This window comes from Bolinopsis microptera, chromosome 6, assembly GCF_026151205.1.
Source record: "Bolinopsis microptera isolate Bmic1 chromosome 6, MBARI_Bmic_1.0, whole genome shotgun sequence".
Taxonomy (NCBI): Eukaryota; Metazoa; Ctenophora; class Tentaculata; order Lobata; family Bolinopsidae; genus Bolinopsis; species Bolinopsis microptera.
In genome coordinates this window covers 14238224-14262800 of record NC_087077.1, presented here as the reverse complement: position 1 = coordinate 14262800, position 24577 = coordinate 14238224, and the positions used below count along the sequence as shown (strand labels likewise).

Genomic DNA, 24577 nt, shown 5'->3' with positions numbered 1-24577 from the left:
CACTACTATTTTCAGTGAGCACCCCAGTTTACTTTACTCGTTAGCAAACGTGCATCTGTTCGAGGTGAGTTCAAGTTTAGACGTAGCACATTTTATTTTAGACATTCCTTTAATTCGTCAAGGAAGATCTCTAGAGACATTTGAAGCGGCACAGGTTGGCATGGTCACAAATAGACAGGAGAATCTGTGTGTGTACTATGAATTACATGAATTGTTGTATGTGAAGGATGGAATTCTGTTCGAATTCACTACACACGATTGTAAAACACACAACGATTTATACGTTTGCCCTGTGGAGAATTTTACGAATCAAACATCTTGCATCCAGCGGGGGAGCATCACGTGTAGGATCAAGCGTACGAAGTGTAAGAATTATTACCAGTATAATATGTCACAGCTAGGAATCTTAATAAGAAACAACAACTATTTGGATACGTATGTAATTAGTACAGGTGGATTCACTAGTTTGGTAAACTTATCAGAAGCAGGGACGGCATATATTGCATGGGATTCCATAAAAGGTGTGCAGATCGGAAACACGTTGATCGAATCTCCGAATTCGGAGTCAATCCCAATGTATCCCTCTTCGTTAAGCTTCAATCTTTCTTCGCTAGATTTTTATCTAGACGAAACAAATGTCACGGACACTTTGACGGGGATTTGTAGAAAATATAATAAAACTTTGGAGAATATTTTGCCCCCGCTCGTGGACGACTGGAATAATAGGTCCAATGTGCACTCAAATGTTATGATATGGGCAATACTGGTCGCAATAGTTTTAACACTTTCCGTGTTGGGTATCATGGTGCTCATGGTATATCGGAGATTGACGAAAGAAATCAAAATATTGAGACTGCAGGTGCAACCTCATGAGTCTCGGAACCCGAGAAGATTGAAGTTAAACAAATGTGCATCCCTTTAAAACATGAAATGTCACGTGCTAGGGGGTCCTCACGCAATTGTGTGAGGGCTACTAAAGGGGTGTGGAGACGGGTTTCATCACAATTTGATTGACGCTCGTATTGCTTAATAATAGTATCGTATAAACTTGAACATGGAGAACGAAAGGATAACAGTGGAAATAGAAGACCAAATGGAAGGAATCTGGTCTGACGGAAAAGAAAGCGTGAAAGATTCTGTTGGTGAAGGGAATTCCCTTTGTCAGCTGAGTCAAGAAGCGCAAGATGGAGAAGAAGTGTCAGAAAAGAGTAAAGATGAAGAAAAAGAAACCGTGAAAGATTCTGTTGATGAAGGGAATTCCCTTTGTCAGCTGAGTCAAGTAGCGCAAGATGGAGAAGAAGTGTCAGAAAAGAGTAAAGATGAGGAAAAAGAAACCGTGAAAGATTCTGTTGGTAAAGGGAATTCCCTTTGTCAGCTGAGTCAAGTAGCGCAAGTTGGAGAAGAAGAGTCAGAAAAGAGTAAAGATGAAGAAACGGAAAGAAGTAGTTCGTGGAAGAGAAAGGTTACGGATAAGTTAGAAGTTCTTTTGAAAGAAGGACCAATAAAAGTAACCTTAGACGAAATGAGGAGAATGAATAAACAAGTGAGAGACTCTCTAATAGCAGACAACATATCCACGGAAGAGAGGAAGAAATGGGATGTACTGTGGGAGTTTCTAGGATTATTCGTAACGATTGTGGATCCGTGGGGAGCAATGCTTACTTGGGACGCATGCTCTGGGCAGGATAGATATAAAGAGAATTTCTTTATGATCTTGAATCCCGGAAGGTCATTTAATAGCAGCAGGACCGAAGACTCTCGCTACAGCGGATTGAAGAGTGTGATCCCGATGAAGTACGGAATAAGCAGAGGACACTTAGAGAACTACAAACAGAATAGGATTAACGGAATTCCGTTAAAGCCTAAACCAGGAAATGTAGAGCAATTAATGCAGAGTGGATCTAAGAACAAGGAAGTCGTACAAGTGACGCGGGGATTCGAGGAGAAAAGGGGCGTCGACAGAACAGCAGGAGGAATTGCTCACTGGGAGAGAGAACGGCAGGAAGATGACAGAAAAGACGAAGAAAACAGAAGAAGAAGAGATAGAGATGCACGTGAAGAAGCGGAGAGACGAAGAAGAAGAAACTTGGCGGAAAGAAGAGAAATGGTCCAGCAGAGATTGGCAGAGGAAGGAAATAGACATCGCAGGCAACAAGAATGGAAAGCACAGCCAGAAAGACAGTATTATAATGCACGAGACAGACGGAGGGGAACTGAAAGATGGCATGGAGACAACAGAAGAGATGGAGATGCGCGTGAAAGAGAAGAAGCAGCGGAAAGACAGAGATTGAGAAACCTGGAAGAAAGAAAAGAAGAAGAAAGAAGAGCAGTGGAAAAAGAGGAAAGACGGCGCAGACAAGAAGAACAGAGAGAAGCAGAAAGAAGGAGAATTGAAAGAAAAGAAGAAGAAAGAAGAGCAGCGGAAGAAGAGGACAGACAGCGCAGGCAATACGAACAGAGAGAAGCAGAAAGAAGAAGAATTGAAGTACAGGAAGAGAAGAGAAGAACAGAAGAAATAAAGAGGATCAAAGAAGAAGAGGAATGTAGGAGGGAAGAACTAAGAGTGGAAATGATGAGAAAACAGCAGGAGGTCATGCGAAAAGAAACTGAAGAAAGATGCAGGGAAAGACAGAAAGAAAACATCAGGATTCAATTATCTAAGATTCTTAGGCAAATTGGAGAACGGGGACTATACTTAGGGGATTTGCCCGAAAGTATAGATGGTTGGAGCAAGCACATCGGAGCAAGGAGCACGATAAGACCAGAGCCAGTGTTTATGGGGAGGCTGAAAGAGGCAAAAGTCGAGGGAGCGGAGATGGACTTCAATGCGGCTACCTTGCCCGAGGGAATTCCCTCTAAGGCAAGGCAGCAAGTATCAGAAATAATCAGTACGGAGTTGGGAGTATTTGTTGGAGACAAAGAGGATTTCATCAGAGTCTTGAATAGACTAGCACTGAGAGTGGAATTGACGGCCAAAGATGTGTGCTACGGGATAACTGAGGAGGATAGAGCAGTGGTGGAATGGAAACGCGATGACAAAAGGAAGGAGAGGAAGAAGATGCTAGAGTTTTACATAAAGAACAGGGCGGGGGAATTCTCCCGTGGCTGTAGAAGTTTAGTAGATATAGTGAGGGAGTTATGGGAGGATGAAGAAGATATGACGGATGGACTGGTAGAAGAAGAGTTAGGTGAACTGATGAGGAGATTATGGTTCTTAAACAATCTTGATGTAGCAATTTAGTAATAGTCGCATGCAATTGTATGCTTCTATAGTTTTTAACAATTTGTGCATTTGTACAAAAAAGAATACAGTCGTTTTATTGCATATCAAGTGATATCTCTGATTCATAATTTGTGAAGTTATCCTCTGCAAAGCAGCGGAAAACTTCCTCACAATTTTGTGGGGAGGATATGTTGTAGGGTCATTTTGGCATTTTCCAAAATAACTATTTTGATCATAATCTAACCCTTTATTACAACAATGAATAGAAAGGACCGAAAAGAAGGAAGTGGAGAGAGGAGAATACAGAGATAAGACGAAGGGACGCGCAGAGGAGATCGCGAGAAGTGGAGCCCTAATGACAAGGAACTCGATGGACGGTTTAGATTCTTATATAGATTGGCGTTGGGTTTTATATTTTAAGTTTATATGCATGACAGTATTATAGTCCAGTATTTAAGGGTAGTATTTTAGGGCATATATTTTTGTACGACATTTAGTACAGCAGGGTAGTGCAGAGAGTTTAGTTTAACACCTCTGTTTTAGTTACAAGGAGGATAGTTAAAGATATTGTTAAGAGCAGAGAGTTTTAGGGAAACAGAAAGTTTATTTTAACATCTCTGTTTTGGTTATCAGAGGGTTCAATTTTACACCTCTGTTTTGGCTATAGCAGGATAGTTAAGGAAATATTTAGCACATAGAGTTTTGGACGAGCAGAGAGTTTATTTTAACATCTCTGTTTTGGTTATCAGAGAGTTCAATTTTACACCTCTGTTATGATTATTGGAAGGATTGTTTAGGAAATTGTTTATAGATTGCTCGGAAGAGTGGGAGATTGTTAATACTTTCGGGGGATACTTAAGAGTGGAGATATTGAAGGGATGTTACACTTTTTGATTTGAGAAAAACTGATTTTGCAGTTAAAGTTCACAGTTAAAGAACTATTCGAATTATTGACATATTATTTGAGGAACTCTGAGATATTGTAATTACAATTCTTAAACGGTTTATTCAAATTAAGGTATTTTCCCTTGTCACCTTGCAGAACAAAAAATAAAGGAAAAGAGCCTTTTATCACAAGCAAAGAGAACTCGTCAGGGACATGAAAAAACTGGTAACTGAGCAGCCTGATAAGCTACACTTTATCAGAAACGGTGCTATAAAGAGTACTGATAAGACTAATAAGACTGCAGAATGAGCTTGTGTGTTTTTAATAATTGATTATTATTAGTGTATTCAAGTTTTTGTTGTGTGGAGGATGTTTTAACTCACTCTTGTGTGCCCAGTCTTGCACTGTCAGTATTTCTCGACACTTTGAGCACACAAAACTGTCAGTTTTCGCGACAATTGTCAGATTTCGTTTTCAGTTCTGTCAATTTCAAGCGCTACTAGCTCTACTACTAGTAGTCTACTTCAGCTCACATTAAAGGGAGTCTTCGTCGTGCGTGTAGCGCCCTTCAAGTTTAACTTGGACGGATAGGATTTATAAAACTTCTGATTATAATATTTATACTATATTGTATTTTGTATCTATGTATTTTAGTAAATGGTCATTAGAACCACCGGCACCGTCCGGGCCCAAACAAACAAACTTTTTCGTTTTTGTGGTCGATTGCTACTCCTTTCCGTTTGCCTTTGTGGCGTTGGATAGAGTCAGACTCAAGCTCACTAATAGATTCTGTTTTTGATGCATCATCATCACTTGTTTCCTCAGGATTATTGTTTATTTGGTCTTTTTCTACTCCTTTCCGTTTGCCTTTGTATCGCTGGAAAGAATCAGATTCATTACTAGGTTCTGCTTTTGAAATTTCATCATCACTTGTTTCCTCAGAGTTAGAGCTGTCTTCCTGAGATAATGTTGTATCAGCATCTGAGTTTGTGGAAGCAGGATAATCCATTTTAGTTTCAGTAACTCCAGATGTAGCTTCTGAGAACGGCAAAATGGTAGAGGGTGATTCTTGGTTTTCTTGATGATACCGACTTTTGTGTGTGGCCAAACTATATTTATTGGCAAAAGTTTTGTCACAGAATGAGCAAAATACTCGGCTCATAATATTTCAGTGGATGTGTATTAGCGACAACAATCTTCAATTATATAATACAGCAGGAAACTGTCAAAAGTGTTTGGAGCAATTTAATAAGATTGCTACATATACTATAATAATCAACTTATCTGCTTTCCCGTATCGACGTGTCTTTTCTAGACCAATAGTAGGATTTTATTTGTATAACAGTGTCTGCAACAATATTTAGGGAGCTTATCACACCACTCTACCTGCTGTAATGAAGATAATATTACCCTTGTTGTTCATACTGATAATATAGAAATTGTAAATAATTGCATTTAACTGACTGACCAACTGAATTACTGACTGGCTTGCGTGTAATTGCAAATAATCACAAATAATATCACATTCATGTGACTATGTGCATTATACCTTTAACAATGTTGGTAATGTAATGGCCCACTGGCCCTCAGTCTTCACCTCATTCAGACACAATAGAAAGAGGGCGAGGCGTGTGCAATTGATGATTCTCCTGTTTTATTTTTGCATGTGACAGTTTGATCACATGGTCTTCTCATCCAGCCAACCTGTTAACAATAAGCAGTGGCCTTTAGCACTTGAAAACCCCTCAGGGCAATTCCACAGTGACGGATGTGACGATTTTGTCATTTTTTAGTTCAAACAAACGGTATACCACTTGTACATTTCTATTATTTGCTATTATTTGCTATTATTTGCTATTATTTGCTATTATCATGCTGTGTAGTCTGTATCCAGCTTTGTAAGTACTCAAATACACAAAAAGAGTGAACATTACTTACTTTACCACGTTACTGTAACTTCTAACAGTACACTATAACATTACTTTACCACGTAAATTTGAAAAGATATTATGTCTAACATTGTGCTGATATACTTTTTTCAAATTTTCCACTTTGCAGTTTTATTGTGTTCAATGACCCTAATTCTACATTTTTCCCAATTTTTTGCCCTCAAAATCATCCATGAAATCAGCCAAAATTGTTCATTTTAAGCCCCTCAAAAACATCACTCTAAGGGCGGTAATAATTTCTCTGCTTGTACAATTGCTTATTCTGATAAAATTATCACATACTCTTTTACATATTGTCTTCAAGTCTAACCCAAAATTAAAACCTTGATTTACCGCCAACACCAATTCATCAGGGTTAAATCTTTTCCCAAAAACAACGGTAATATGAGGGTTTTACTGTACATTCTAATGTATTCTTATACCTTATATTATACCTTATATTATTAATTTTCTCAGTAGGGTGCACTGCTAACAGTCCTATATTCTGATTTGTGGCATCCTTTACAGCACCATTTAACCTCTTATATAGCAGTTTATTAATATAATGTTTAATTATTCATTGTTGTATAAAACTTTTATCAAAGTTCACTCCAACACACTGCTGCGACCATTTTCAAAAAAAGTTTTATTGGTTTTGCTTTAAAAAAGGTATCAATTTATCTAACCCCGCTTACATTGTATTGCTATTATTTGCTATTATTTGCTATAATTTGCTATAATTTACTATTAATTGCTATTAATTGCTATTTATTGCTATTTATTGCTATTTATTGCTATTTATTGCTATTTATTGCTATTTATTGCTATTAATTTCTATTAAAGTATGTTTCTATTATTTGCTATTATTTGCTATTATTTGCTATTATTTGCTATTATCATGCTGTGTAGTCTGTATCCAGCTTTGTAAGTACTCAAATACACAAAAAGAGTGAACATTGCTTACTTTACCACGTTACTGTAACTTCTAACAGTACACTATAGTCTATAACATTACTTTACCACGTAAATTTGACAAGATATTATGTCAAACATTGCGCTGATATATTTAAATAAGTGATGTCAGGCATATTGCTCCAAAACTCAATAAATTTAACTCAAGTTTCAGAATTCACAATTAAAAACTTTAGCCCCTGGTATTTTATTGTGTTATTATATTGTTTTCATATCATTATTTAATATTATACCTATCTAACATTATACTTACTCAGAGGCTTGAGCTTAGGATGGTGTTTCATTGAGTTAGAATACAAAACCTGGTACCGACAGGAATTGAAAAATTGAGACTCTGGAAAATTTAAAATTAGACTTTCCGGGTTAATTACGAATGTTATCTTTTTATTTTGATGTATTACTTAAATTCATCCCTCGATCCTTGTTCTCGCTTTGTGAGATGGACACAGGTTAGTCGGCACCGCGCACGTACATTTACTTTACAATTTACAACTATTAAATATTCTGAATCTGACAGTGTTCGAGACAGTCAAACGACTTGTATTAATTGTATATAATTCACAGATTCATTGTACATGGCGCTTGCAGCCGACACACTGGATGAGTTGGTCACTCCTAAGCTACAATCGCAATGGAATCAAGCTAAATTCCAGTGGTTCCCGAGAACAGATACAGCTGAAAATGTTGCATATGATAAACGAACTCCAGGTTAATTTACTGCCTTACACTATAAAGACTTAAACTTCGAATGTATAATGTTTTCATATTTTAACTGGTTACCTGGTTACCTGGTAATCTGGTTATCTGGATTATTTCGTATCTATGGTACTTATTATTGGCTACATATTATTACTATATAATACTCAGTTACTTTTCAGGATTGTTTAAGGTGGAATGGAGTGGCGGCGGTTTTGTAGGTTTGTCGGCTAAAACCTATTTCTGTTTCGAACCTGATGCCAAACAGAAAGAGAAGTGTTCGACAAAAGGCATCAACAAGGCAGCTCAGGTCACTATAGACCATTTCCGTTCAGTTCTGCAAACGAAGCAAAGTGTCAGCTCAGCAAACAGAGGCTTCATTGTCAAGAACAACACCATGCTGAGCTATCGAATGGAAAGAAAGGGCTTGAGCTACTTTTACTGTAAAAGGAAGATACTTGATGACGGAGTTAGCACCACATTTTTAGACATCTAGTTGTAAAGAAATTGGACACAGTTATGGATTTTCAAAATAGAATAATATTACTACATCAACATACCGATTATTTAAATCTAATTTTAAATAATTTAAAACATATTGATCGTTTTTTTGGCTAAATTTTTACTCAAGATTCAACGTCACCGAATTTCGTCTAAATAATTTGAAACAAGCTTATCATTTTCCGCTAAATGTACACTAAATACAGACAGACAGGATTTAAAACTACGCTTGCTCAGCTCTCTAATGAAATAAACACAATAAGCACCGCAAGCGTTTGAAGTTAAACGCTGCAACCACTTTCTGTTACGTGAGATAGTCTCATCCCCGATGTAACTTTTTATTGCTATGGTAAAATTAGCTTCAAAAGTAGCGTCGTTGTAATTTCGCCCATAACTGTCGATAAAGTAAATCCTCCCGTGTTTGCGCTGTAACACCAGCCAGTGGTCACCAGGTGACGACGAATTACCAGTATTAATCACCAAACTAAAATCTTCATCAAGTTTTGGTGGTAAAATGTCGTACGCAAAAGCGCCCCGAAAATGACTGACGTCAGCTAATGTTTTGTCAATCTCTAGCGTATCCATATGGTCACATCAATGACAGATTCATTGCTTATATACCATAAATGGAGGCTTATATCACGATTACCTGACGATCGTTTGTCACCTCTATAATTTCATCATACCAGGCTAAAACCATCAATACCCTCCCTGCTGGGGCAGCTTCTGGGAACTCTAGCTGGAGTCGCACAGTTCCGCTTCTTTGTAAATTCAGGGCTTTCTGATTCCCGCCACTAGCGTCTTGACTCAAATCAATGAATTGGGCTGGATACGCTCCATAATAATGCTGTAGAAGATTATCACCGCTATTAATATATCCGGATTGATTGAGAAAAGTACTAGTAAAAAATGTGAAGTTTCTCATTAAACAAGAGACGTTGCTTCTAGCTGGTAGGTAAATCATTTAGCATTCAGGTGCGCTTGCAGCTTGCAACTGGCTGATCCTTTGTTTAATATCCTGTAAATGGAATTGTCTATTCTGAAAAGTACGGTCACCAATAACATCAACAGTTTCTTGATTGGTGTTTTTGCAGTGAGGTGCGTGCAGTCGACCCGATTCGGGAATCAGAATTGGATTATTTCTCCTACAATAAGGTAGTTCGTATACACTGCTTTCGATTTCAAGTATTCTTATACGAACTCTTTTGGGTTACTTCTTTGTGTACAGATTCTTAAAAACTTTTTTGGTTGGTGTCTCTTTAGTGTAGTCTTTATAGTTGTTTTCTGATTTAAACCATGGGTTATTCGTTCTTAGATCAAGTTTAAATATTCGCTCTAGAGTAACAACGAATTCGAATTTTTGTAAATTGTTGCCAAATTTAACATCTTTTAGTTGAGTGGATATTTCAGAGGCGTGACAGGATGAGTTAACGGTAGAGAAGGTTTTTGGTATTTGTAAATCCAATGAGAAGAAAATATTTTCGACTTCCTCAACTGCTAATGGTTCAGAATTTTCTATTTCCGAAAAGTATGTTGTAGACATAATATGGTGAAGGTTTGTGGTTACGTTTTAATATGATTAAACTATTGTAGTTTCTTAAATACCTGTAACCGATTAACGTTAGTTATAACGGTTATCATAACAAAAGCAGTCCTTCGGGGAAGTAGACCAGGCGGGATTCGAACCCACATGTTCCCGCAGAGGAAAGTTACCGTTAACTCACTAGTCTGAGGCCCCAACCGGACTGCTGCATAATCACAATTACGAGTGTACTTATGGCAGTATAAGTGATTATAAATACCAAGCTCGTTGGACCAGGTGAGCTCCCATGCTTGTGAAACTAAATGTGAATTTGCGTGTGATGTGAGTGTAACTGTAAAATAAAAGATATAAGCATTGGTCTCTTACTTATTAAAGTGCTCGTCTGTTAAGCTAGTTGTCTCATCTCTCACTTTTCCTTGCAAAGAGAAATCTTTAGGAGAAACCGATCCAAACATTATACTTATAGTTGCATGTGACACTGTATCACTTTCTATATTAATATAGAAGCCGCATGAGAGTGCAGTAGTGATTATATATAATAAGCTCCCAAGGCGAGTCACGCGGCCGTTTCCCTACGTCAGCTGACCTCTGGCTCTATATAAATCAACATTACACATCAAGTTATAAGCAATCCACGTGATCAACTTTAACCAATCAGAAGACATACAGCCGCGTGATATGACGCTGAAAACCAATCAAATGGTCATATTTTGCCGGACTGCTGCATAATCACAATTACGAGTGTACTTATGACATTCAAAGTTATCGCGAAAGTCACGTGATTGTTTCCTACATCAGCTGACCTCTGACTCTATATAAACCGACATTACACAGCAAGGCGAGTCACGCGACCGTTTCCCTACGTCAGCTGACCTCTGGCTCTATATAAATCAACATTACACATCAAGTTATAAGCAATCCACGTGATCAACTTTAACCAATCAGAAGACATACAGCCGCGTGATATGACGCTGAAAACCAATCAAATGGTCATATTTTGACTCATGTGACAACTGTGCAGAATAAATAGGATATCGATATTGTACAGCACCCAGATCACTACTGATACTCGTAAAATATTTTTTCCAAATATTAAGACCGTCGACGAGTCCAACTCGGCGCGCGTCCTGGTAGGTTATAAACCTACAACAAGATCGTTGCTCTGTCTGCAAAGCAGAGCGACGTTCTGCAAAGGGTTCTTCGATGCAAAGCAACAATGATAGTTCGCGTTGCCAGTTGCAGTTCACAGTTGCGAAGTCCTCCAACCGGAGATACAAAATAATAATTATTAAAATTCGCTATTATGTATTATTTAATTATAGTTCAAGTTGGGAAATATTAAGGTTTATAAAAATGAAAATAGAAATACAAAATACGTGCCTCTCAATCCTTATATGCTATAGTTATAGCCGTATAAAGGCTTTGCCTGAATTTTACTGTTTACGGTACACCATTTATAACTGTAGCACGTCGTTTGTCGTTGTATCACGTGTTGTAGCGCGATGCGTTACTGTGCCGCGCCGCGCACTTAATAAGGCTTCTCACAGCGCCTGGCTAGATCGGCGAGATGCGCTACTGTGCCGCGCCGAGCTGCCATGAATTGACATCGTCAATTAATATCACGTGGTGACCCCCACTGTCGCTTCACCACTTCTAAATGATGCGTCTCACTATATAGATCGGCGAAATGCGCTACTGTGCCTCGCCGAGCTGCGTTGTAGGTTTACAACTTACCAGGACGCGCGCCGAGTTGGACTCCTGTATATGGAACAGATATGAGATATTTTACGAGTATCACCCGTTAACGAGCTGCGATGAATTGACATCGTCAATTAACACGTTGTGACCCCCCCATTGTCGTTTCATTTAGTGTATCGGGGCGAAACCACAATACAGCCGCGCGCGGCGGGCCTGTAACGTGTGGCAAATTTATATTTAACGAATAATACTTTAACGGGTGGTACTCGTAAAACATTTGTTTCCAACTCGGCGATCAAACGCTGCCATTTTGCCTGCCATTATAATGGCAGGCAAAATGGCATCGCCTGTTTTTACTGCAAGCGCAAGGGCTTTGGATAGAGCAAACGAATATATGTAATTAAATTATGCATATATGAATTGACATCGTCAATTAACACGTTGTGACCCCCCCCATTGTCGTTTCATTTAGTGTATCGGGGCGAAAACCACAATACAGCCGCGCGCGGCGGGCCTGTAACGTGTGGCAAATTTATATTTAACGAATAATACTTTAACGGGTGGTACTCGTAAAACATTTGTTTCCAACTCGGCGATCAAACGCTGCCATTTTGCCTGCCATTATAATGGCAGGCAAAATGACATCGCCTGTTTTTACTGCAAGCGCAAGGGCTTTGGATAGAGCAAACGAATATATGTAATTAAATTATGCATATATGCATAATTTAATTACATATATTCGTTTGCTCTATCCAAAGCCCTTGCGCTTGCAGTAGAAACAGGCGCGCAGTGAAACAATTGACGGATGTTACTCGTCTAAATTTCTTCGAAGTAGCGCGCGCCGCTTTCTTCTCGCCCGATGGCAAGTGCTACGAAGTAGCGCGCGCCGGGCCAGATCATTAACAATGGTCAATGAAACAAGCGCGCCCGCAATGGCGCGAAAGCACATGGTTAGGTGAATATATTCGTATGCGAAGCTTGCCTTTCATAATGCAGCGATTTCATAATTGGACGAGAGCAACTGTTGGCGACGTTTGACTACAAATGGCAATGTTTGATCGAAAACCTGGTTTCAGCTCCCTTGTGACCTTTAACTTAATAAATAAATGGACCGTACCCAGCAAACCTTAATTATAGGACGGCTCTAACGTTAATGTGGCTTTGGCTATGTGTTAACGGGTGATACTCGTAAAATATCTGTTTTAATTCGGCGCGCGTCCTGGTAGGTTATATAACTACAAATATAATTCCATATTGAATTTGAAAATCGTGTATACAGTATATTGTTATGTAACCATATGTTTATTGTTTTGCAACCTGACATGCACGGATATGTGCAAAATAGTAATACTGACTCAAAATAATAATAACAATATTCTATCAATTATTATAGTGCCTATGGCCTAGTAGTGTGTAGCGGGATAATATGTACATGGTGAAAGCAACAATGTCAAATGTACTTGGTCAGTTCAGCGCCGCGCGCCAACAATTATTTAATTCAGATTATCGCCTAAAATAACTTTGCGCAGGTAGGAACGCACGTACATACGCAGGACGGTCGCAAGCTACTGTATACGAGAAAAAACCCTTGTTCGCTAAACCTTGTCATTGACTCTTTTGTGCCTGCGGCACTTTAAGTCGTGGATCGGGAAAATATATACTGATGTGTTATGCAATAAGTTAATTCATGATTTTATTTGGCGTGTACTGTAACGATTTATAACAATAAACAAATAAACTGTAATTTTCCGCAGTTGCGGTATGTATAGTAAACTCAACCGGATAATGTGTGATGTGGAAATTTGTTTTTATTGAGGTTTAAACAAGGTTAACTAAAAGATGTTAAATTTGGTAATCGTTCAAGATCTTTTGTAAGGGTATCCCTATAAGTCTTAGTGTCTTATAACTGTAGACTAGAAATCCTTAATTTGACAACGCTGGTAGAGCAGCGAATACGTGATATGAGGATCTTATACAAGCTTTTAAAGTAACTAGTGGTTTGACTGATTATGGATCCGGGATGTTTAGAATTAGCAGATCCGGTCTCAATCTTGTTTCAAGTAACAAATGTACTATAGTATAAGTTTAACTAAAATCAAGATAGCTCTTAGCTTAGAGGAGAAAGAGGGATAAAAAGTGGTAGCGCTGTTAAAATATCAGAACTAGATATAAATTTAGAGCCAACAAACTCTACTACTTAAAGGGTTTATATAAAATTTACTAAGATTTTTTATTGAATTTCATATTGAATTTTTATATAGGGTCAATGCTTTAAAAAAAATTTACCACAAAATCACACATTTGGTACACTAAAATCAAGAATCTCGAGAAGTATTTCCTCCCGGAGCGAGTTATTCCGTATTGGACTCCCTCCGGATGTCAGGAACTCTGCGACAGTTTGAGGCTTTAAAAGTAAATTAGAAGGATTTAAGAAACATATGATATCTAAAAGTATAACAAATGATAGCTATTTTGGAATGTTTCACATGAAGTCTTAGGAAGTATTGAGGGAGCCAGTTATGTCAGAGAAACATATTGATAATTTTTGGTTTCATCTTTATGTGGCAAAGAAGTGGTTTATAAATCTTTATTCCACTGTGAAGTTTGAATAGATTTTAAATTATTATAATGTATTTGATAAATTTTAAAAAATAATATCGTATTTGATATATGATTAATGTTGGTGGGGAAATATTTATTATTTTATATTTAGTTAATATTTTAGAAGGGGAACATGTACTACATTTTTGACGGTTTCATTTTATATAGGGTCATTGTGATATTATGTGTATATTGTTTGAATACTTTTTATATAAATATTTATAATAATACACAGATGAGTAACTTCGTATAGATCCAACAGATCCTTAGCTTTCTCTATAGACTTGGAATGGAACCCTAAACCTTCTACCTAGGAGGTGGATGCTCTATTGCTCTAACCACTCAGCCACCATGCCCCTATATAGTTTATATATATTGGGTCATAAAGTTAAGAGAAATAGGGATCCAGCCGACAGGGTAAAGATATTATGAATTAGCAGCCCCAGGTCATTAAGACTTGTATTTTGAGTTGATTTATGATTTATGTCATTTCTAGCTCAAAGGTACTAATAGCTTGATCGTTACTGATATAATGCAGGGTGCTGGTTAAGCTCCTAAATTATGAATGAGACATTTTTAGTTTCGATCCATTTCACCACCAGACGTACATCTTAATGGCCGCTTATATTCCACTGGGTCAATTAAAAGTAAACTAGTACAGCTAGAACTATATAATTTTACTACAGTATGGAAATGGAGATGATCGTAGGAAGAACTCCTCTCAAAGCCCGAAATCAGACGTTTACTCCTGCTCTAGGTTTGCTTAATACGTTACAATTACCTTTCACATTATGTATCAATGGACAGTTTTTTTTTCTTACTTAGTGTGGCTTTATTCTGTCTTCAAACTTCAAAGGTTCCTTAGAAATAATTTTGTTTAGCAAGTTCAGCAAGTTTTTGCTAGAATTTATTGAGTAAGAAATTGCTATTTTTCATCTCTTCAGGAAAAAGACAGGCAAACCGAACCATGTTTGCAACTCCGCCGAAAAGAATGATGACTGCCACCCCTCGACCTACACCTGGCAAGAAAAACAATTGTAGCACACCAAGTAACTTGATCTTCAAAAAATCCAGAAACTCCCCTGGTTTAAAGTTGCCTGTGAAGTGAGTTTAAAAGATGCCATTTATGTGGTTTCTTTTCTGGATTAGGATTTTAAATTGAAATTCGACTTTCAGAGTTCAAACAATATTGTCTGATATTTAATAATCAGTGGCAACGTTTGTATTATGTACCTCGATGATATCTATGTTATTACTTTTAATTCAGTAGATTTGGGGAAGACAATGTGCATCTAAACAGCGATGGTATCTTTAAACTAGCAAAGCACATCAAGTACCATGCTCACCATTGAAATCGACATGACATTTCCACCTGAATATTTATTTTGATTTCAAGTTTAAAACTTTTCTATTGAAAATATTTACAGGCGGATAATTTTCACCTGATTTTAGTTTAATCAGACACAACGACTAACACGTTTTGTGAAATGACAAATATTCACAACTCAGCTGACAAATTTCATAACCTTTGCATTGGTCACTGTAACATTCAAGGTGGTCTCCTAAATTTAGCTAAAAGTAATGAACTTACTCAACTCATTCGAGATCATAAGCTAGACATACTTTCCCTAAATGAGATGAATCTTAATGATACTATTGACACAGACACCATAAATATTCCTTCCTCCTTCAACATTATGCGATGCGACAGGCCAAACAGTTCTAGGGGTGGTTGTGGCTTAATGATAAACAAAAAACTAGCTTACACAGAATTAGTTATGGATAGTAAGCTTGATAACATTGAAGCATTATGGGTGAAGCTTAAGAATAGCAAGATCAATGTTTGCTGCTTCTATCGCTCTGGAAATTATTGCAGTGTTGATAACTTTATTGAGTACATTAATTTTTGCATGAAAAAATTGAACGGGAAAAAGGTTATCTGGATTGGGGATATAAACATTGACCAGAATAATATCTCATCCACCCAGTACAAAAAATTAGATATGACCTTGAGATGTTACAATCTAGTTCAAACCATTCAAGGGATAACTAGAGTTGCTAAACGTGGAGACAATTTTACCCAGACTACTATTGATGTAATATTCACTAACTGTTATGCAGATTTTGTTCAATCTTCTGTTCTTGATGAACGTATTGGGGATCATCAAGCTATTATGTGTGAGATAGATTGTAAAGTACCTATAGCTATATATAGCTCCTAAATTTGAAAAGGTTGAAATTAGAAATCATTGTAAACGTAATGTTAAACAATTCTTAGACTATCTAGATACCTGTTCTGATTACAGTCCACTTTTGGAAAGTACAGATGTTGAAGCTATCACTGCTGGCCTTTGTCATCATATTGAACAGGCATATGCAACCTTCTTCCCTTGCAAGACCATAGAAAGGCATGAAAAGTTCATACATAAACCTTCTACTGAACTTTTAAATGCCATTAATCATACACATTTTCTTCTAAAGAAATTCCGTAAAAAGAAGGATAAGAGAGACAATGGAAATTGCAATAAATGTGGTATATGTAGCAAATGTATAAAGTGTAATGAGGCCTGGGATTGCTACAAGATTCAGAGAAATATTAGAAATAAATTAGCTAAAACCTGCAAAAAGGCTAATGTAATCGATGATCTACAAGTTAAAAGTGCCAAGAATGATCTTAAAGGGGTATGGAAAACTATCAAACTGGCATCAAATATGACCCCTGGTACAACTAATTGTCAAACTATCAATGAGAATGATCCTGAGCTATTTAACTTTCATTTTGCAAATGTTGGATCAAGATTACAAAATCAGGCCCCCAATATTGAAAGAGTTAGTTTTACTGATTTTTTACCTCCTAGAACTTCTAACATCTCATTTGATAGATTCCAAGAAATATATGAAACTGATATCCTTATGTATGTCGAAACGCTCAAGAATGACAAGGCCTCATATGACGATGTGCCTCTATTTTTACTTAAGCAAGCTGTACCACACATAGTTGAGCCACTGACCCATATTGTCAATTTGAGCCTTAATACAGGTGTTGTACCAACCCTTTGTAAAAAAGCTAGAGTAACTCCCATCCATAAGGCAGGAATGAAAGATGATCCTAATAATTACAGGCCAATATCCATCCTTCCACTTGTAGGAAAACTTATAGAATACTTTGTCGGCAAGCAACTCACTGATTACATGGAAGAGAACAAACTTTTCATCCGGCATCAATATGGTTTTCGGAAAAATCACTCCACAACTTATTTGATGTACGATCTGATGGACGAAATATATATGAGTAAATCTAAGTCTTATAAACCAGGAATCATCTTTCTTGATCTTAAGAAGGCCTTTGACACAGTGAATCATGAAATATTGCTTCAAAAATTGGCATATTATGGAATTGGTGGCATTGCTTTAACCTGGTTTAAGAACTTCTTATCTTGTAGATATCAATGCACTAGGATCAATGGCAAACTAAGTTCATTTTTAGAAGTTCTGAGTGGTGTACCACAAGGAAGCATCATTGGGCCTATATTATTTAGTATCTTCATAAATGACATCATTTATGCCTGTAACCTATCTAAGCCCTTTCTATTTGCAGATGATGGTGCACTATTCTTTGATCAAACTTGCAGAAGCACATTTATAAACATGAAAATAGAACTTATGACAATCTTTAAATGGCTCAGTGTAAATAAATTATCACTCAATGAAAAGAAGACTGAATTCCTATTGTTTGATTCTGTTGATCAACATGATGAATTAACCATTGAATGTAATGAGGTAACTTTCACAATCAAGGAGTGCAAAGAGACAAAATATCTTGGCCTCATTCTAGATAGTAAATTAAACTTCAAAAGCCATGTAGATTATATTATTAGGAAGGTCATGAAGAGAATTGGTGCCATGTATAGAAGTAAAGCACTGCTACCCATTAAATATAGGAAAATGTTTGCCAATGCACTCATGTTGCCACAATTCGATTATTTAGACACGATCTATTGTAGAGCTGGCAAGACAAAACTTGCTGAACTTGACACTCTATACAAAAAGGTAGCCAAAATAGCTCTCAACGTTCCACAAACAGAGAGCAGCCTTAATGTTTATAGAGACATGAAATGGTTACCACTCCATCTTAGACGACAACTCCATCTGTCAAATTATATGTTTAGAATCATCCATGACAATTGTCCTACAAACTTTATGAATAAATTTAGTTACATATCAGGAGGTAGTAGGAGCGGCGAAAGCTGCAACCTATATGTTAATAGATCAACATCACATAAAAACTTTCAATACTTGGGGGCAAAATGTTGGAATAATGTTCCAACAGATCTACGAAATCTGCCCGATGTTAAAAGCTTTAGTGATTCGTATAAGAAACAGCTACTCTCATCTATAACAACAGACCCTAATTATACCGTCGACAATTCATATGACAAATTTTACACTGCAATCATAGTCGACGATAACTAAGTATCTTCTAATTCTTTTAAATCTGAGGCATATATAATTGATGTATCGAAAGGATTTTCCCTTTTTTACCACCTTACCATTTTGATTGATTTTGCACATGACTGACATGTTTTAACTGGAGAAAGGGTTCGCACAGTGGTAGTTTTATAAACCACTTTTAATTTATTGACCTATTATACCTAGTGGTAGTTTTATAGACCACATTTAATTTATTTACTTATTATACTTAGTATTTATTTTTGGTGACTGTATCACCCAGTTTTAACATTTGATAATTGTACAGTTTATTGACGACACATTGACTGAATGTTATTTTATATTCTTATTTATATTCTAGATATTTTATTTATTTTTCAACAGACGACAACTTCCTGTTTTTTCTTCTATATTAGTTACTCATATCTCTTTTACAGACTTTTTTACAAGGACATTGACAGATGCTACTCACATTAGGCATTCATTATTGCATCTAAATTATTTCACTTGCATTAGGTTTAGAAATTTATTCTCTGGTTAACAGATTTCAAATGTTTAATTAATTTGTAGTATGACAGTAAGGTATTTAATTTTGCTTGGGCTATTATATTGACTATTGAGGTTTAATGATGATATGGAATTTGAATTCTATATAAATTTACACTATGTGGTTGGGGCATTTTGCATAGTAAATATGGTTACTACTCCTATATATCATATTATTTGATTGGTATTCGATTTCTGATTATTTCTCTAGGAATATGATTATTATATCTCAATTTGGCTTTAGGTAGGGTGCCCCGCTAAAAGAACTGGATTCTTCCAGGAAGCATCCCGTGCACAGACCTTGGTCTACATATATATTAAATTATTAACCATTCATGCTGTATGTGCACGAAAATTTATTTCAATCAATTCATTTTATATTCTCCCATCTTCAGGACCCCAGGAAAGGTAAACTTATACAAGCAAGCCTCGACACCAGGAAAATTCGTTGTTTTTGAGGACTCTGAAGATGAAGTTCTCAGGGAAATGAAAAGAAAGAACTTCAGTATAGGTTTTGTTTGGATACTTTTTGTTGTAGACAATTAACTGGCACTAATTCTATTCACTTTCATGTGCCCTTGCCGAACTCAAAATCATGAAAAGACATTGTACTAACACATAACCATTTCAGAGCAACCAGAAAGGTGTCCTTGGGCAGACAAAACTAAATTAACTGTAAAATCAGAGCCTGTGCCCCCTCTTGAGATTATAGACGACTACTCTTGTCTAGAACCATCTAGGAAAAAACTTCGACCCCTGAGACTAGGTGAACTTGATACACTTCTCTTTAATTTCATTACTTTTTCCTATTTCACCTTGGGTCTGGTGAGGGCTTACAATGTACATTATACACTATACAGTATGCAGTAGAAACAATATGGTTTGCAGCAAATGCATTATCATTTCATCATGGTTTACTTTTTGACTTAGCATTAAATTCTGACAGTTAAGCTGCCTGTATAATATTATCAAACATATTTCACTCAAAATGTATATAGATCCTCTACCAATCGGGTTTGAACAAGATGAGTTGATATTCAACCTGGATACTGATTACCCACTTCCACCACTATCTGAATATCCTGATGGGGAAGATGGTGAACCAGAACTCTGCCCTTGGGCTAACATATCTTCAGGTAAAAATGCAATTAAAGTATAATTAACGATAATCTAATTGAATAATTAAAAGATTTCTGCACTAAATATTTCTTCAGACCTCACTGAGATAATAAGTTTGACTGAGTCTCTTTAAGTATCTGTCCATACTCCACAAGCATTGGTGGGTGATACATTTTCCGTGATAATTTCGTAACTTTCAATAAAACAACAACCTTTCACAGATCCACTCGACACGACAACAGGAGAAGTGGAACTGGAACTGTCGACACTGAGTGACCTTGACATCACTAAAGAGAAACTTAGTCAGATATCTATTAGTGAGTGTCACTGTCCTTTTGTTCTGCAAAATTAAACTGATTTCAATTTGTTCAACTTTCTTTTCAAGAAAAACGTTAGACCGGTTAGACTTACACACTGTTCAATTTACTGTAAATTTACCTGTTACACTGCAAAGGAAATCTAGGCATGTGATCATCTGGCTATCTTTTATTTTTGTCAAAATGGTGACTCCCCCTAAAATCAAATTAACGTTCAGACCTTTATGTTTATCACTTAACGAGTTTAATATTCGTGTAGGGTGTTTTAACGAGAGCTACCGTGAGTTAGAGAACGCGCTATCTGATGACGAGTTACCAGACATGCCAAGCACTCCCGAACTGGACCTGGAGCTTCAGGAACTTCTCGAACTTTCCTTCGATACCTTCCATTTGTAGTTCCAGAAGTATCTGCTTGGATCTCCGATTGTTTTACTCAATAATTTATTATGTGACACTTTTTATGTTTCATACGGTTCAAGAATTATAACTCCAAAATTGTGACTGTGTATATTACCATGGGGACTGTTATGGTGATAAATCCGATCGTTCAAATATGGGTCATGTCGTGACTAATAATCGTGCTGATATGTTATAATATTAATACCAAATTTTTGAGACGATCTACTCTGAATTTATAAGTTCAATGAACTTATCGAATTTATGAAATTCTTCACTTTCATTGAAACTCCTGGAAAACCATATTTTAAGTAACCATGATATTGATCTTGTTAAATTGTATAAATTTAAATTATACTTATATTTGTTAAGTTATAGACAAATTTTGTGACATTTTTATGAAATTAAAGACGACTTCAAACCAAATCAGGTGTAATGAGATACAAATCGGTGTTTTGAAACTTTAAACAAAACTGTAGTCCACAGAACTCAATAACTTTCATTATTCTAGAATCTTTAGGAAAGTATAATCTTTCTTGATTTTGCGATTTTGGGAATAAATTGCTGTTTTTGTGCGAGTTTCATTGATGTATAATCTGCTTCAACTTTCATTGATGTATAATTTGCTCAAAATGCGTAATTTGCTTTAATAAATTTTTATGATCAATAAATCAAATCGTTTTATTAGCTTACACAGTACACAGTGCACATACAATATTTTAATGACCGAATCTTTGTTAAGATTAATTGAGGCTTCGGTTGTATGAGATGTAACAAAAGATCAAACAAAGGCCGGTCTGTAAATTACATTTTATTGATAGTCACGTTTTATAAGTTTCATAATATGTTAATTGACGAGAGTTTACAATTCGAAACAATCAATCTCACTCAAAAATTAAATTTCTCAACTTTACATCAATCCCAAGGCCAGGCATATGAAGCTTAGAAAATGATAAAATTGAATCTGACGCAGCGAGCGCTGCTAACCGCTGGTTCAGCAGTTGGTGCGCTTACTAACCCCTTACGTGGGGACCTAGTTGCTACACTTGGCGAAACAACTGGCACAGCAGCTCTTGTCAGTATGCGCAATAAAATGAAGATGAACACAACAGGTATTTGATGCTCTGGAATAGTTCTGATTTTATCTGATAAAATGTTTGTGTTTAACTTAAGTTTTTAAGGTTCCCCGGACATCAGTTACCGTTAAATACCAATTTTCTTCACCTCACAAAATAACGACTCAGTTTTCAGGCCTAGAGATACTGAAGGATAGACCGCGTGTCACTGAGCAGACCGTTGACACAGAATACCTCTCCAAACTACCACCCAACACATTAGGCCACCACTATTACCAGTTTATGAGTGGTAACGGTTTGAGCGCTCAACGTGCACAGACTAAATTTGTTGAGGATGACGAACTGGCGTACGTGATGACACGGTATAGGGAAAGTCATGACTTCCTTCATACGCTCACTGGTATGTATTACCTTATTATATGGGCATCACGTGGAAAGTCAATTCAATTTAGTGAGCAGTACTTAAGTTATTGACACAAATGATAAGTGTTTTTTTAATGAATTATAATAAGCAGTATAATGTAAGTTAAATATTCTACATTAAACTTTCGACACATTTTATAATTTCATCATCCTGTAGAAACTGTACATTGCTAACAAATATACCCAACCGCATTCCAGCTCACATTCCACTTGTACTTAGTGGCATCTGACACAGGTTGCATTTCCATAATGTGTGCTGCTGGATGCCCTTTTATCTCCCAAGAAGTCTGAGCCTTACCCAGCAGGACGATAGTGAAGCCTGTGTTGTCAACATTGAAAGGAGAAGTCATTCCGACCATGTAATCGTGGTGTCCCAAACCCGGAAGTGAGGTGGTGATTATGGGGGTATCCACAAACCCACACTTGGTCATGTCCACATCTGTGCGCATTCTGCCTGCCTCCCCCGACCAGTTTGTCTTCCCAGCTCCGGTGGAACCAACGCATGTTATCAAACAGGGCTCTGGGCGAGTTGGGGCGTTACCGTTGAAATCCTGCACCATCACTAGGGAGGCAGTGTCAGAGAGGGATAGTAGGGTTATCATGCATAGTGCTCCTAGCATCAGCATCTTTAACGGTCCGCAGTCCGCAGAGTGGTCAAAACAGCAGAAAAAGGTTTCTTGATGAGTTGAAAATAACGGTTATTATCAGCTCCTTATAAATCAGGTAGATATCTGACATTTGCATTGATCACCATGATAGTTCACTAACTTGTCAATTTTCACACCCTTGTTATTCGTGCACTTGTCGTCGTAGAACTCTTTGAGACTTTCTTACTTATACAATGAAAAATAAAGCGACGTGATTATTAGTTGATAAAGGATTTCCAGCTCTCATCACCAACCTGTTTATTCTCGCACCAACCTGTCTATTCTCGCACCTCTATATCGTTATTGAGAGAGCCAGATGGTGAACTAAAGTGATCATCACTGAGTTTTCGCGATAACATCACTCGGAGTAAATGACTATTATATCAAAAACAAAAGTAATACCAATTCCAGTATAATACTGTACTCGATAAACTATTAACAGGTGTTTTCGTCAGGTCTAGGAGTGACGGTACCAGAAGAAATCTGCCTGAAATGGTACGAGATGGTACAAACGGAGCTACCCATGTGTGCCTTATCAGCTCTGTTCGGACCAATCCCTCTCACTCTTGCTGAGAAGAGACTCCTCTTATCCCAGCAGATCCCATGGGGTCTAGCCTGTGGACGCGCCAGTGCTTTCTTCATGAACATTTACTTTGAACGAGAATTGGAGACGGATATTAATTTGATGAGAAGGAGGTACAAGATATCAGCAGCTCCGAGATACCAGGATCAAGAGCCGGTGTGAAAAATGTGAACTATTTAACATAGTTATCAATGGATACTTTTGAGTTTTGGTATCAACAAAGGAACGATCCGTTTTAATTTATTTTCACAATTATTAATCGTAGATTGAAAACTTTAATAAAGAAGGTTTAGTTTGGGTGTAAAGAATAACATTTCTTTGTCCACATTGGATCAATTGTTAAAAATGCGCTAGCTTACAGATGATACAGAACCTTTTTATACAATACATGTAATTTACATCACTCTTTGATGTGTAAGCGCAAGAATACCATCCTTTTCTTTTCTCGTAAGTCAATTGTAGGGATTGTGTTACTTTTGTTTTGCGACTACTTTCTGTTCAAATCATGATGATGATTAAGATTTGAAAACAACAACGTGTCAGTTTCATAGCATTTTTATGTTTACAGAATATCCGAGGAGGAATATATCATAATGTATCCCTGGTTGCAAAATCTCCGCATTGCATCTTACATTTAGTTATTAATCGAGAACCATCCTGTATTTTCAGTTTCCACAGTAAATTTTGTATTTTCATGGTTGACTGTAAGGTTTCATCAAAACGAGCCCCACACTCTAACTCCACACTAGTTCGTTAAATACCACTCCACTTAAAGTTTTAAATCTAAAAGTATCCATATTGAGACAAGTTACCAAACGTTTAGGAGAGATGTGGCAAGTTTAATGTTTATAAACTAACCAAGTTTAGGAGAGATGTAGCAAGTTTAGTGTTTATAAACTAACCAAGTTTAGGAGAGATGTAGCAAGTTTAGTGTTTATAAACTAACCAAGTTAGGAGAGATGTAGCAAGTTAA

At 36.9% G+C, this 24577-nt stretch overlaps 3 protein-coding genes across 3 annotated transcripts; all 3 read left to right on the top strand.

The window, feature by feature from the left end:
* Positions 1-1054: 1054 nt before the first annotated feature.
* On the top strand, positions 1055-3241 carry LOC134817420 (golgin subfamily A member 6-like protein 22). Its single transcript, XM_063826561.1, has one exon. The coding sequence runs from the start codon at positions 1055-1057 to the stop codon at positions 3239-3241; it is 2187 nt and encodes a 728-aa protein (XP_063682631.1).
* Positions 3242-14715: 11474 nt separating this feature from the next.
* On the top strand, positions 14716-21544 carry LOC134816488 (uncharacterized). The gene is made up of 7 exons (XM_063825350.1): positions 14716-14805; positions 14993-15152; positions 19439-19554; positions 19675-19809; positions 20042-20179; positions 20384-20479; positions 20739-21544. Exons 1-7 carry the CDS (start codon positions 14736-14738, stop codon positions 20873-20875), a joined length of 852 nt encoding a protein of 283 aa, XP_063681420.1. The 5' UTR covers positions 14716-14735; the 3' UTR covers positions 20876-21544.
* Positions 21545-21799: 255 nt separating this feature from the next.
* On the top strand, positions 21800-24147 carry LOC134816489 (ubiquinone biosynthesis protein COQ4 homolog, mitochondrial-like). Its single transcript, XM_063825351.1, has 3 exons — positions 21800-21987; positions 22127-22351; positions 23477-24147. The coding sequence occupies exons 1-3, from the start codon at positions 21825-21827 to the stop codon at positions 23764-23766; spliced, it is 678 nt and encodes a 225-aa protein (XP_063681421.1). The 5' UTR covers positions 21800-21824; the 3' UTR covers positions 23767-24147.
* Positions 24148-24577: the final 430 nt, after the last annotated feature.

Bases quoted from the DNA above. Each gene is read 5' to 3' on its own strand.
- LOC134816489 (XM_063825351.1), top strand. From the start codon at position 21,825: ATGATAAAATTGAATCTGACGCAGCGAGCGCTGCTAACCGCTGGTTCA. The intron at 21,988-22,126 runs GTATTTGATGCT...CTCAGTTTTCAG, and splicing joins AATGAAGATGAACACAACAG to GCCTAGAGATACTGAAGGAT. The intron at 22,352-23,476 runs GTATGTATTACC...TGTTTTCGTCAG, and splicing joins CTTCCTTCATACGCTCACTG to GTCTAGGAGTGACGGTACCA.
- LOC134816488 (XM_063825350.1), top strand. From the start codon at position 14,736: ATGGAAATGGAGATGATCGTAGGAAGAACTCCTCTCAAAGCCCGAAAT. The intron at 15,153-19,438 runs GTGAGTTTAAAA...TCCCATCTTCAG, and splicing joins GGTTTAAAGTTGCCTGTGAA to GACCCCAGGAAAGGTAAACT. The intron at 19,810-20,041 runs GTGAACTTGATA...AAATGTATATAG, and splicing joins ACTTCGACCCCTGAGACTAG to ATCCTCTACCAATCGGGTTT.
- LOC134817420 (XM_063826561.1), top strand. From the start codon at position 1,055: ATGGAGAACGAAAGGATAACAGTGGAAATAGAAGACCAAATGGAAGGA.